This window comes from Solanum tuberosum, unplaced genomic scaffold, assembly GCF_000226075.1.
Source record: "Solanum tuberosum cultivar DM 1-3 516 R44 unplaced genomic scaffold, SolTub_3.0 scf00052, whole genome shotgun sequence".
Lineage (NCBI taxonomy): Eukaryota > Viridiplantae > Streptophyta > Magnoliopsida > Solanales > Solanaceae > Solanum > Solanum tuberosum.
Window position 1 is genome coordinate 1523889 of NW_006238977.1, and position 14834 is coordinate 1538722.

The 14834-nt window shown below is 33.2% G+C and overlaps 2 protein-coding genes across 2 annotated transcripts; both read right to left on the reverse strand.

Annotated features, from left to right (window-relative positions):
- Positions 1 to 2464: 2464 nt before the first annotated feature.
- On the reverse strand, positions 2465 to 8966 carry LOC102597611 (probable GTP-binding protein EngB). The gene is made up of 11 exons (XM_006343990.2): positions 8477 to 8966; positions 6263 to 6381; positions 6032 to 6151; positions 5807 to 5894; positions 5018 to 5109; positions 4842 to 4946; positions 4597 to 4706; positions 4116 to 4203; positions 3985 to 4020; positions 3811 to 3897; positions 2465 to 2770 (listed from the first exon to the last, which is right to left on the reverse strand). The coding sequence occupies exons 1-10, from the start codon at positions 8904 to 8906 to the stop codon at positions 3814 to 3816; spliced, it is 1272 nt and encodes a 423-aa protein (XP_006344052.1). The 5' UTR covers positions 8907 to 8966; the 3' UTR covers positions 2465 to 2770; positions 3811 to 3813.
- A 1346-nt stretch (positions 8967 to 10312) lies between these two features.
- Positions 10313 to 14593, reverse strand: LOC102598594 (internal alternative NAD(P)H-ubiquinone oxidoreductase A1, mitochondrial-like). Its single transcript, NM_001318655.1, is given in 8 exon segments — positions 10313 to 10691; positions 11158 to 11337; positions 11557 to 11671; positions 11768 to 11928; positions 12037 to 12102; positions 12189 to 12349; positions 12633 to 12846; positions 14152 to 14593. Coding segments are annotated over 8 exon segments (1488 nt in total). The 5' UTR covers positions 14590 to 14593; the 3' UTR covers positions 10313 to 10538.
- Between the last annotated feature and the right edge of the window lie 241 nt (positions 14594 to 14834).

Genomic DNA, 14834 nt, shown 5'->3' on the forward strand with positions numbered 1-14834 from the left:
TATGTAAATAAAAATATAAATGATGCGATCAAGTTTAATAGTTTTTTTAATATAATTTGCTAATATTGAGGACAAAATATAGGGACATGAAAAAAAATATAAAGAATAAAATTTCTAAACATTGCATATTAAAACTTTTGAAAATTTTGCTCAATCTTTTTACCTTTCGGCCTTGGACTCATATCCAATAGACATATGTTGCGAATACAAAGATTATACTGTCAATGTCAATATTTTGAGAAGTTGATATACAAGTTTGAAATGCATCATCTATAGGATTAAAAAATGATTTAAACAGGGGAGTATAATACATATTATACACTTTTTTTAAAGTTAGACTCTTGTTTCACTGTGCTTTTTTAGCAAGATTTTTAATGAGCCAATTATCAATGCGTATTATTAAACATATGTTCTTTTTCCTTCATTGAATTTTTTTCCATAATTTTTTCCAAGTAAAATTTTAACGAGACACATCATCTATGGATATCCAAGAAAGTATACTATGAAACACTATATATGAATATTCATTACACAAATTAAATACACCACTGCTCACACTTCCATAACCTCATTTGTAATCTTCCCATGATTTCAATGACTAATGTCATGTTCTTTAATATAATCCTATAAATAGATACATTGATAGTTCTATTATACAACCTTAAAATGAGACTTTGAAACCTAGGGAAAATAATAAGAATAACTTAACACTTTCCTACCTACCTACTTTAATTTTGTCTACACTTTCCTACCTACATACTTTAATTTTCTCTACATTTCTTGTTTAAATTACTTGTGAAATATTTTACACTTAATATCATTTATTTATTTTTCAAATTATTTTTTAGACATAATATTAAAAATCAATTAATAGATGATTACTATATTATTCTTTGACTTTATTAAATTTAATGCTTTGAAAAATGTGATAGATGATAAATAATATTTAATAGTAGGGAAAATTGTGCATTATAGCAAACTATCATTCAAAATAAATGTTATAGCAACAGTTTCATTTAATTCTAATTCGTAGCAAACACTTTGTCATTCGGAGAATCTCGCTCGCCTCTCTCACTTTATACATATACAAATGTATGTGTTTGTGTTTGTATAAAGCGAGATAAAACTCTATATACAAATACATATCTTTTCGTCCTATACATTAAAATTATACAAATATAGACCTTCCTATGCCCAGTTTTCTTTTGCCTTTCTCTCTTTCTCTTTTATACAAACACAAATTATACAAATTACAATGTATAATTTGTGTTGTATAAAGCGTGCGAGAGAGAGGGTGGGGGGGGGGGGATTTGATATACATATTTTAAATCGATACAATTGTATACAAATTCAAATTTTATGCAGATATACAAACACAATCATTCATACATATACATAGTATTTACATATATACAATTATCTAACCGATATACATTTACAATCGTTGCGATTTTATACAATCGAGATGCATGTCTGCGATTTATACAAATTAGATGCTCTATAGCAAACATAGTTTGCTATGCAGCGCAAATAACAAAATTGTAGCTATAGAGCACTAATATGATTTTTATGCTTGCTATTCCTAAAATTTGCTTTTAATAGTAAGGGTAAATATGCATAAAAGATAAATTATCTCTTGATTTTTTACAAGTATTGTTGGACAACTATTTTTAATATAATGGACAATTATTATTGAACGAATGGAGTAATTAATTTATGATAAATTTTTAAAAAAAAATTGAATAAATGATTGATGGGGCAAATGAAATTAAATGTCATTAATGTGTAAGAAAACAGAGTCTACATTTATTTATGGTTTGTTGGGACTTCAACAATACTAGTCCAATGTCGTTGTAAGATTACCTTTAAATGTCTTTGCCAGAAAGTTAGGTACATCAATTAATGAAATTTAATATATAAAAGTGCTCTCTTTATTCATTTTTACTTTGATATATTTGAATTTAACATTTTCATTTTAAAAAAATAAGCTTGACATGATTATTTTATTATAGTATTCTTATTAATTAATTTTTAATATTAAGTCTGAAAATGATTTGAAAAATAAATAAATGATATAAAGGATAAAACATGAAGAAAAAAAATTATTTTTTCTTGATATGTTAAAAGACACAAGTAAAAGGGAATGACTTTTTAAAACATCAGACAAGTAAAAATGAATAAATAGAGTACCTAATTAAGTGAAATTGATATCATTTATAGTGATTAATTAATCTGAAACTCTTCTTTCGTTTAATTAGTAAAAATAAAATATCACTATATTTATCAATAATTTAACTTTAAATTTTTATCCTTAAAGCATGAATGTTTCAACCAGATTGATTGAGGGTTTAAAGTCAAACTTCATAGAAAGACTTTACTCTTTCTTTCTAATTGACATATATAAGCTAAATAACGAATAACATATTCAGCATAACCATATAAGTGAGGTCTAAAGAAGATAAAATATATGCAAACCTTATAAATGAAGAAGGTAAACCATGCAAATTTTCAATAATTTTTTTTTATAATACATAAGATTTGACATTTTTGGAATACTTCAAAATATTCAATAACAACCAATTTCATCAACCACCAAGGAACAAGGATGCAGTGCAGCGGATGGTTCCTCCCATCACCAAAGGTTACTGTTTCGAGTCCTGGGTATGAAAAAATGCTTGGTAGGAAACACTTCCCCTGAATGGGCTCTACAGGGCGATAATCTAGATTAATCGAGCTCCAAAGTAGGTAACAATAAACCAGATGGAAAACCCTTCAAAAAAAAGAAAAAAGACAACCAACTTCATTAATCCAGACTTCAACAATGTCAATGGATTTGCATAGCTATACAACAATATAACACAGAAAAGACGTGCTAAAACACTACATTCAAACGCATAGATTAGTAAAAGTTCATGAAACGAAACACCCTCCATATTGCAATTAGTGACTAAACTACATAGTAATAAACATGAAACGTCCCCCGACCCCAACCCACCACCCCATAACTATATAACAAACACAACGATATCCACGAATTACAATGTGTATGAACTTGTAATGTTGAGATTAATAATGAAAGACTTGTAATGTTTCAATAACAATAATAATGTTTTTATAAGTATATCATCCACATAGTTTCGAATCATCATTAAAATGTCAACATAGATAAGTTCCAAGAAGAAAAATGAGTATTTATTGGTTTTTTGTTTATGGAATTTGCTGTTTAAGATTCATAAGTTGATAATAGATAATGCAAGTGGTTTGGTATAAATTATAGGCTGCTATAAAGATGTTGCAGACCTAAATCTTAAACATAAATTTGAGATGTTAATCTTCAACCTCAATCTCAAATCAGAAATTTCACCAAAAAACTACCTTCAATCTTCTCCAAACTCCCTCAAAAGATCCCTAGTAAAAATTCCAAAAACACCCGCTTGAAACAAATCACTCCTTCGCGAAACCGCTTTTTTCAAGAGGCACCACCACACCGCAATTTAGCATACACTTATAATAATTCTAATGTTTCTTGCCAATCTTAATTCTACTGCCTATTAATAAAATAAGCCAACTTAGAAGATCGAAGCATGTTAAAACCAAAATCGAAATCAAGCTAACACTTGAATATCTCTGTCTCATGAGGGCACAGAGCTACAATTTAACATACATACCATTGCAAACTCATGAATCACTTTCCTAGACTGTAGCTCATGACAGGACTTTGCTTTCAAGTTATAATAATACATCAACTATGCTAAATCCATCAAGATACATGACAGGGACATCACCGAAAACAAGAAGGCAGAGGATTACCACTTATGGTTTCACAAATCGAGCAATCTTGGAAAGCACTGTTCTTAAACTTCGGACACCAGCTCCAGATTTTGAGCTTACCATCACCTGAATAAAAGCCAAAAACAAAGTATTATATTTCTAACCAAAAATACACCAAAACTCAAACAAAAGCTAAAAATGTGCACTTCTTACCGCAGGCTGAACAACAGACTTGTTTGCCTTGAGTCTCTGCAAGATAGTGCATGTACAATGATCAACTTACGGGGATACTTCAAATAGGTTAGAATTCAGATTAAAGGGACATGAGATTTTTCTAAGTTCACCTCTTCAATTTGCATGGCTCGTCGTGCCACATCTATTGGGAAAACTGTGTCTGTCTTGGTTAAAATAATCTGGTATTTCGTTTGAGCTCTGAACATTATGACAGAAGATTATAACCTCAAAAGCAGCAAGCTAACAACAATGCAAAGAAGAAAGAGTTTTCTTGATTTTTTTTTGTATCTTTTCATCCCGTGAGAAGGGTGTGTGTGTGTATATATATATATATATATATACATACTATAACTAATTGAGAAAAGACAATCAATTACAATTAAAAGAAAATATTCTGTTTCTTACACTAGGAAAATGAAGTCTCCTAAAATAATGCTAATTAATTAACACAATCAACACTTACATAGGCACGTGATGACGAAATGTACTACATAGGCCAGAGAATAGGCGACAATTCTATCTAGCTGACTCCAATATTGGACATATAACCTTTTTATCTTTTAATAGGTAGGAAAAGTAATTTCTTTGTACCTCTCCATTAAATCAACAAGCTCATGATCCGTTTGTTTCATGCCCCACTTTGTATCAATCAGAAGGCAGACTCTCTTTAGACCAAGACGTGTAGAAACATACTCTTTCACCTGCAAATTGGAGCATTCAAAGAGAGCAAATGTTCAAAACTAATACAAAGAAACCTGAACATTTTGTTAGTACCAACAAATGCAAGAAGTAACACAAGTAAATCCCAGAAAGGTCAAAGCTAATCGTGTACTCACAAGATCCTCCCAAGCTTCTTTCACTTCTTCTTTTGCATAAGCAAAACCATATCCCGGCAAATCAACCATGCACATTTTTGAACCAAGCGTGAAGAAGTTAATAGTCTGCAGATGTGCATATTGTTATCTTACATGTATAGCAGGAAACAAACTTCTGTTCAGGAAACAAGTGTCACCTGAGTGAGGCCAGGCTTATCTGATGTACGTACAACACCCCATTGCCTGGTCAATGCATTTAGTAAAGATGACTTTCCCACGTTTGACCTTCCTATTCCAAGGAACAAATATTATAAAGGCAGTTTCCAAATTCCCAATCACTTGAATTCTTTATGTTTAACTTATAATCAATTGATTCTAGCACACCAAAAGCTTCTATAACAAACCAGACTTCCAAAAAGAATATGACATCAAAGGGGAAAAGATGAGAATTAAACATCAGATAACTAGGATAGCAGAAACTGTTGTGAATTTGTGTGTTTTAATTACTGACATGTGTCGTAAATCAACACATCAAGATGCATCATAATGATAGTTTTACGTCAAGACTCCCAAATGTGTATGCTTTGACAGTTTACCGTGTGGAACATGCATTATAAGGATATCATTCATTAAATGGTGTGACTTTCCAGTAACAAGCCCATAAGTGCAGCTTTCAAGAGAAAGAATATTTAACGTAAATTGAATGTCAAAAAAAGAAAAGAAAGGGGTAGCCCGGTGCATCATTCATGCAGGTCCAGTAAGGACAGTACTCCAAGGGGTGTGATGTAGGCAGCCTATCCTGACACAAGCATCCGTAGTTGATAAGAAGATGGCGACATTATTTTTTTGATGAAGGAGATGTTGATGTCATTTTTTACAAAACAAAAGCTCGTTTAAAAGCCATAAAAAAGGAGGAGAAAAGGAAAGTCAAGCATTCGTGCCAAGCATAAAGGAACTTAAGAAAGAGAAGGGACTGATCAGTAAACCTGCAAATGCAATCTCTGGAAGATCTGCAGGAGGGAATGACGAGGAAACCTTAGCTGCAGCAAAAAATTCCAACCTATTCCTGAACACCTATAGAAAAAGTAAGTTATAATAATAAGTAGAGTATACTGAAACATGGGCATCATATGTGGCTTCATACTATGATGAAACATCAACCTAAAGTCATGCCAAGGTTTGGATATCAATTAACATGTAAATTATTGTACCGGCTCTTCAATCCGCTCCCTTTCTGAGCTTGTTGAGAAAGGAATGTTATCTAAAGGAGCAGAGAGTTCAATGTTATAGCCTGCCCTCTTTAACTGAATATCACGTCTACGACCCAACAACTGCAATACAAATTCGAGGAATTAAGACTTTAGACAAAAATGCTGAACACTGAGATTTCTGCACTAATAATATTGGCAATCAAACAAACAAATCCTAGTCAAAGTGATTACGTTGTCTTCCACAAAAGAAAGAATAGATGGACTGGGGCATATTGCACGAAATTGGGCATTCTTCGACAGTCCAACAGTTTTCATTTTTGCTGAATCTTCTTGCTTTACCTTATTGTTATCTGAAAGCAATGGAAATCAGTTCAGAGGAAAAGGCTTAATCTACTTAGCCACAGATGATCAAGTAGATTACATGACATGAAAACAGCATGGATAAATAATTACATAAACATGAGGCATATTAGTGCCTCTGCACTGTGAAAGGAGTTAAACACCAGCGTAAGAGGATGTTTCTACTTTGAAACACTAGGCACGCCCATTAAAAGCAAAAAATAGTTCAGCAAAGAGTTCATCTCCTTGGAACACAATTGCTCCACGACAACAAAATAGTAAATCCTCTACCACTTATCAAAAAAGCAAGTATTCAAGAATCACAGGCCATATTCTTACAGACCTGCCAATTTATTTGTCAAATAAAAAGTACTCCATCAACCCCCTTTGGGGTCCAGTGGTTTGAGCTTGGGACTTCCATGTTGGAGGTCTCAAGTTCGAAACCCCTTGCCAGCGAAAGCAAGGGGTTTGCCTTCTGGGTCGAGCTCGTCGCACCAGGCTTGCCTAGTGCGGGTTACCTCTCCTATGTGGTTTGCGAGTTATTGCATAGGAGCGAGGGCTTTACCCTGTGCGCACCCAAAGGATAGCGGCTGCGGATTTCCCTTGTCAACAAAAAAAAAAAAAGTACTCCATCCGTTTCATTTTAGATGCTTAATTTGTGTATTTGACTAGGCACATAGTTTTAAAAATTAAATAAGACCTTTGAATCTTGTGGTTTTAAACTAAAAGTATGTATAACATACCAAAAAAACTTTTGAATCTTGTGGCCTTAAACACGTCATTTCTACAAGAGAGTCATTAAGGGTAAATGGGAATGTTGGAATTAAACACTAAATAGATATAGAAAGGTAACATTTATAAAAAAAATAGACTAAACAGGAAATGTGTCTAGGAAAGCAAGACACATGAATAGAAATGGATGGACCATGTAATGTAATTCTTTGAACAACATTTTATACTACAGAGCTTAGTTGCTAGGACTCTTCACTTATAATGCTGCACCCGTGTTGACATGACACGGTTGTGGGTGTGGATCCATATCGGATTTGGTCAACCAATTTTGGGTACTTGAGAATTTTGGGACAGATTCAATGATTTTTGTAATCAAAACCAAATTTAAGGTGAAATTGAAGAAAATGGAGTACCTTATATATAGAAATTTCTATGTCAGGTCCTTTTCCTTATATCACCTTTCAAGGATTCTCCTCTTAATCAATATTTTTTCCGCATAATACCTTGTAAGTTTTCCACATAATGTCTCATAATTTAGACATATAACTCTAACTTTAGATATTGGAATTATTTTTAGCCGAATCCCCAAATACGTATTTGTATTTTACAATTTAGATCTAAAAGGATCCGACCTTTAGATACCACCCGTATCAGACACCCGAATCTGAGCAACTTAGCTATAAAGCCTTGTATAAGATCATTTATAATATAAAGTCACACATCAATAAAAAGTATAGAACTGTGTGAGCTTGCTCACATTCTCGGTCTTAGCCCAAATAAAAAGGAGGAGAATTTGCAATAGGTTGACACACGGCGTAATACTAGTCAATTCATAATGAATGATATTAAACTTAGACATGATTAAATGGAGCATCATGGATAGAGAGAATTCACATAGCAAAACCAACTTGCTTAGGATTAATGCACACTAGTAGCATTTGCTTAAATGGTTCTATCACACTTTTTGTTCTATGTCAATCACTGATGAAAGAAAGCGCCACAGATTATAGTACGTAAAGAGTGGTCTTTAACTTCCAAACTAGTACAAGCCCCCGGTCTTAATCTTTCAAACTATCGAAGAAAGAATTGGTAATAATCCAAGCTAAAGATTTAAACTTTACACAACAACAACAAACCAAGTATAATCCCACTACTTGTAGTCAAGGAAGTGTGATGTGTGATGTGTAATGTAGCCATAGCTCTACCCTTGTGAATATAGAGAGGTTGTTTGTGATAGACCCTCCGCTCAAGTAAGCATATCAAAAATCAAGTATAACAATTAAGAAGAGAACAAGTAGTACAACAAATAACACAATAACTGACAACAGGTACTACTAAACAATGCAATTGAGCTTAGATGATTCAGAGACTTACCTATACTTGTTACTCCATCATCAAGCCTCTTGTTGGAGGTATCATGACGATCTAATCGAATACCTCGCTTTTTCTTCTTCTTTGGCCTTTCTTCAGATAATCCCAAATTCCTCTTATCCTGAACCTTCTTCTTCGAAAAAAATTCAGTTTTTTGCTTACTCCCACTCTGTTTTCTTACAGTAACATTGTCTTCTCCCATTTTAACGCATTTCACTTTCCTTACTGAGTTTCTCTCAGTATTGTTAAACTTTCTAAGTTCGCCATGTAAAGTATTTTTTCTAGAATTAGAAAACTTTTCTTGCGTCTCCGAATCCATTTTACGTTCTGTTTTTCTTCTATGAGAAGTTCCAACAGTTACTTTGTTTTCCATATCTCGTTGAGGAAAGACTTTCTTCCTTTTCCCAACAAAAATCCCAGACTTGCCATTCATTTTTTCTGTTGGAAATGGTGATGATGAATTGCAGAAGCTCGATGAAGAAGAAGAGGGCAAATTATTTTCTGTGCCCTTTTACTCTTTTGGATCTCACCTATTTTGGGCCCTGAATTTGGACCAGCTAAATTTCAGACTTGGGCCCAAAGAGCCCTTATCTGAATACACAACTTATTTTTGAGTAAATTTTAGGTTTAACAAACATAAAAATTATATTTGTATGTTATAGTTATAGTTTGTATAATTGCGCTCCATACCAAACTTCTATTAATCTATATATTTTGGTATACATATACATAAAAATCTGTATTTGTATATTTTGGTATACAAACTAAAACACATTAATTGTATATAAGCAAAATTACTACATATATACAACACATATGTATACCGAATGGGTCTATTTGTATATTTAGGTATACAAATGGGTCTCTATTTGTATATTTCAGTATACAAATGGGTCCTGCAATTAATTTTTATACAACACATATGTATACCAAATTGGTCTATTTGTATATTTCGGTATACAAATGGGTCATGCAATTAATTTTTACACAACACATATGTATACCGAATGAGTCTATTTGTATATTTCGTATACCGAATGGGTCTATTAGTATATTTTGGTATACAAATGGGATGGCAAAAAACATGTAACGTTTGCTGCGAATTACAAATAAAAGAAACTATGACTATAACATTTAATTTGAATTAATAGTTTGCTATTTCATACAATTTTCCCATATTAATAATATAATGAGTTTATTATGGAAAACTTTAAGAATCAAATTCATAAAATTTTAATTCCGAATTCGTTTCTATTTTTAATTAAACTAACTTCTTCCCATCTAAATTTAGTTGAGCACATCAATGACCACCAATACTGAATAATGTCTTTTTAAAGTCAATTGAATATTTTCTGTGTTTCCCTAATTATTTTATCATACTCTCTAAAATTTCCTATCATTTGAAAAAATCTATATTCTTTAGAATAGATACATCACTTTATGCGATGTATCGGGACGTTGAGTGATGTATTCAAAATCGAGACGCGATGTATCAAGATGTTGAGCGATGTATCGGAATGTTGAGAGATGTATTTGAATTCCGGTAAATTTAAGGGATTTTTATAATTTGAAATAGAACATATATATGATGTAATTAGATCTTAACACTATCTATAAAATTCTCAAACGTAATAAAGAAAGAAAGTAGTTTTATAACCAAAAATATAAATTAAAATTAATTAAAAAAATTGAACAGAACAAAATAAATGATGCTACACCTCTTAACCCCAAACCAAAAATCATCAAAACTTAATTTGAAACTAGAACTATAGAGGCAATAACCCCTCCAAAAAATAGGCGTATGCCACTAATTGCAATGCACACACAATATTCTTTAGTAAAAGGTAAAAAAATTAATGTGTGTATATATACAAATACGTCAACATCATATAAAGATAATGCGAATATAAAATACATTTCGGGACAATAAGTATATTCCATGATCTCTACAACCCCAAATTTGAATCGTGATAATTGACTGACACTGCTTGCACAAAGTCCGCCGCAACACGTAAGGATAGTTCCTTTTGAATGAAACTAAAAGGAATCATCTTCTTTTGTTGGTCTATATCCTACTTATATCACGACCAAATACTAAGGTTGTCAACCAATTAATTAGAACATAAATTTTGTTCCTCCAGCTCACTACACGAGTCAAATATGCTGAACGCCAAACAAAAAAACTTGTGAATCCTGCTAGAGATACACCTTTTGCTTCCTGCAAACACAAGTTAATTTTATCGGATAATTAATGAACATAGTTAAAAGAAAAACGTTAAATAGATTCAGAATTAAGGTACAAAATGAAAAATATGAAAATAAGAGCTTCCGTTGATAAAATTTGTAGAGAATGTAGACTAATCCATAGGGGGGAATGAATTTAGCTCACTAGGCTCATGGAGATTGAAATTTAAATAGTGACCTCGGAGAAAAAAGGTCATTTGTGCAAATGCGCTTGAAAATCATGGAAAGTTAGGGTTCAAAATATAGCAGAGACAAAAATAGTAAAGTGATGCATTCTCATGTGTCTAAGCTCTTGGTCGATATAATTACTCTATATTTATGCTGGTGGGAGATATCAATAGCAAGTAACTCGGGGTATGATTAAAGTACGTCAAAGCTCTATCCAGACACCACCGTAATAAAAAAAAAAGGAATATAGATGTAAAAAAGAAAGAGGAAACCTTGCTCTCTCTAAGGTCCACAAGGGCCTTGTATCTTCCAATAGTAGCCATGCTTCCCAAATGTTTGTAGACAAATGGATCTCCCAAGTTTATGTTTTGTGCACAATTGGCATGCCCTCCACCTTCTTTACCCACCTTGTTCAACAAACTTGCCAAATATTTTCCCTGCCTCTCTGCAACCTCATCAAACACAACAAACACCCTAAGACAATTTAAAGACATTATTTGTGTGTCACACACATGGGCGGAGCCAACATTGTGGTTGCAGGTTCGATTGATCTCAGTAGCTTAGACTCAAACCTTATGTTTGTGTTACAAAAATGATTTTAAATGTATAAATAATCTATTTAGAACTCGATAAGCAAAATGAATTTAGATTCACAACTAGCTCATACTTACTTGGGCCAGAGCTGGAAGAACTTGCCTGCCTGTACTTTCAAGAAAACCACTGCAATCACCAATTGAGTATACATCTTGTACCGATGGGACGCGTAACCATTCATCAATTCCAATCCTATTAAATCATGGAGAGTTATCAGTACAACACATACAAACAACTAATATCACAATGTGAACAAAGGTCAATGAATCTTAAGACATGTGTACTTACCTTCCTTTAGCTTTTGGTATATCAAGTGAGTTGACAAAAGGTGAAGGGCCAACACCAGTAGACCACACTAACAGACCATAGGGAACGTTTGTGCCATCGCTAAGTATTATCTTATCCGGTTGGACATGTTGGACAAGGCCTCGTACAAGACGAACTCCTGACTGAAAACAGACAAATTAATCACAACAGTTCAATGTTGAGTTCAGAGTTCAACATATATAGCACAAAAACAGAGAATGACATATACATTTGATCAGTATATATCTCACCTTAGTCAACTGGTTGGTTGCATATACACGTAAACGATCATCAAAGGAGGATAATATCTCATTTGCCTGTGAAACAAACAAGGACACACTGCAGCTTAACTAAACATGTTATTTCAAGACACAATGAATATAGAAATTGAGACTAAGCTTGCCTCAATCAACGTGACGTGAATGTAGTCTTTGACATGAGCATATCTTTGATGAACATCCTTCAGGATAAAATCACTAAGTTCGCCGCTGAACTCAACTCCTGTCGGACCACCTCCAACTACAACACAGTGTAAGAGTCTACGCTTTTCTTCCTCACTAACTCCTGCCTCAATCCATGACCAAAAGTGAGAAGAAATCAACATTGTCCGGATCATGACTTAACTTCATCCAATATAACAGTAAAGTCACAAACTTACGTTTTGTGACAGTAAAGTAATCAAACTATGTGTGCATTGTTCAAAACTTACAAACACTTGCCACATGAGGCTAATTTGCATCTGTATGTTGTGATCATTTGTATTTTTCGAGCACTTCACACATAGTTTACTATTATAAAAGGTGAAGTTGAGTGATCGTAACATTATAACGAAAACAACAACATATACCAGGCACATCAGACAACATGAGATTTAGAAGTAGTTTCCTCCGTATTTCCTGAGCATGATGAACTTCACGAAGAAATGTGGCGTGCTCGTTTACACCCTTAATTCCAAATGTCAAAGCATGTGCTCCAGATGCAATCACTAACTTGTCATATGAAACATTAAACTTCCATGGCTCCAAGGTTTCAACTCCCTCTGTCACAGTTTGGCATTGTATCTACAAGTACCACACAAATTGATAAAGAAACAGATTGGGAAGAATCTAACTGTCAAGTTGTATTACGACATATCCAAAAAAAATTGACACAATTCCACTTGTAGATTATTCGATATGATTTTTACAACTTTCAAGAATTCAAATCATAACATAGTCTCTCCTTAAACTATGTATATATTTTTTCAATTTTATCGGATATCCACAAAGGGACTTCTAATAAGACTCATTCTAATAATCGAGTTTAATCAGCTCCTACTTTGAAGTAAGACTACGGGTCATTTTGAAGCTCAGTAGCTAAAGTGTTCTTGCGTGTTAAAGGGATACATAAATTTTGGGCTACCAAATAAAACCACACCATTCCACTCACCTAGGGTACAAACAATTATAGGATCTCATAAATGCCAACATACTGGATAAACAGAGGAATTTAGGTCTTGGAACTGAAAGTAGAAAACAAAAAACAATAGCATTCAAGGTTGCGACCTAGTGGTCAATGAATCCATGAGGTCCCAGGTGGTTAGAGTTACTCGATAACTGTGCTGATGAGAGGCAGTAGTAGGTATCCTATAGAATTAGGTAACTGACTTGAACGCCATAATTATTATTTTTTTTTAAAAAGGGAAAAACAATAAAAGAAGCAAACTAGGCATACCACATGTTTATCAAAATCAATGTCATTGCACCACCTAGCCTAGTGGATAATAAAGTGGATAAAAAAATCATGAGGCCTCATATGGATAGAGTTACTCAGTAACTGTGTTAGGTAATAGATAGATGGTAAAGAAACTAGGTGTGCACAAACTGGTCTGAACATCACGATTATGAAAAAAGAAAAAAAACAAACAATAAACGGAGAAAACTAGGCATACCACATGTTTATCAAAATCAATGTCATTGCACCAAAGGCGTGTCCTAGTGGTCAATAAAGTGGATAAAAAATCATGAGGCCTCATATGGATAGAGTTACTCTATAACTGTGTTGGTGGGAGGTAATTGGTAGATGGTAAAGAAACCAGGTGTGCACAAACTAGTCTGAACACCACGATTATGAAAAAAAGAAAAACAATAACAAACGATAAAAGGAGAAAACTAGGCATACCACATGTTTATCAAAATCAATGTCATTGCACCAAATGACGTATCCTAGTGGTCAATAAAGTGGATAAAAAAATCATGAGGCGTCATATGAATAGAGTTACTCGGTAACTGTGCTGGTGGGAGGTAATAGGTACATGGTAAAGAAACTATAGGTGTGCACAAACTGGTCTGAACACACGATTATGAAAAAAAGCAAAGTAGGCATACCATATGATTATCAAAATCAATGGCATTGCAATTAGCAAGAAAGAAATAAGAAGCTGGTTGTGTTGAAACAGCAGGTTGAATCCTTCCAATAGGTTCAGCAACAGACCTAAACTCAAGAGTACCAACACAAGTAGATGCTAATAATGGAGTGAACACCATATGATTCCTAGGTGACACACACACAACATCATAAATATTTGTGTCAATGTCTTTCATTAGCCTACATCCTGCCCATCCAGAACCTAACACAACAATTCTTGGCTTTTGGTCACTTTTTGTTGCTTCCAAACCAACAACATGATCATTAGTAGAGTATTGTTTAGTGAATTGTAGAAATTGAGCAAGTAAAGGTGAGGCTAATGGAGTTATAGATTTGTAAGATGATGATTGGTTTGTAATTGTTTTGGAGATTTTGATGAGATTCTTGAACCATGGCATTGTGTCACTAAAAAAAAGAATTCTACTTTTTGTTGGCAAAATATTTATTTTCAAGTGACAAACAAATTTTTAGCTAAGTAATAGTAACACATATACCCCCTACACTTGTCATGATTATTAGGACATCATTCTTCAACAATGACAATCTCTTATTTTCCTACCCAACCAATATATAATATGTTCTTTTATTTATTTTCCTGGTTTAACTTGTTGGTATTATTTAATTTTGTTGATTTCTGTATACT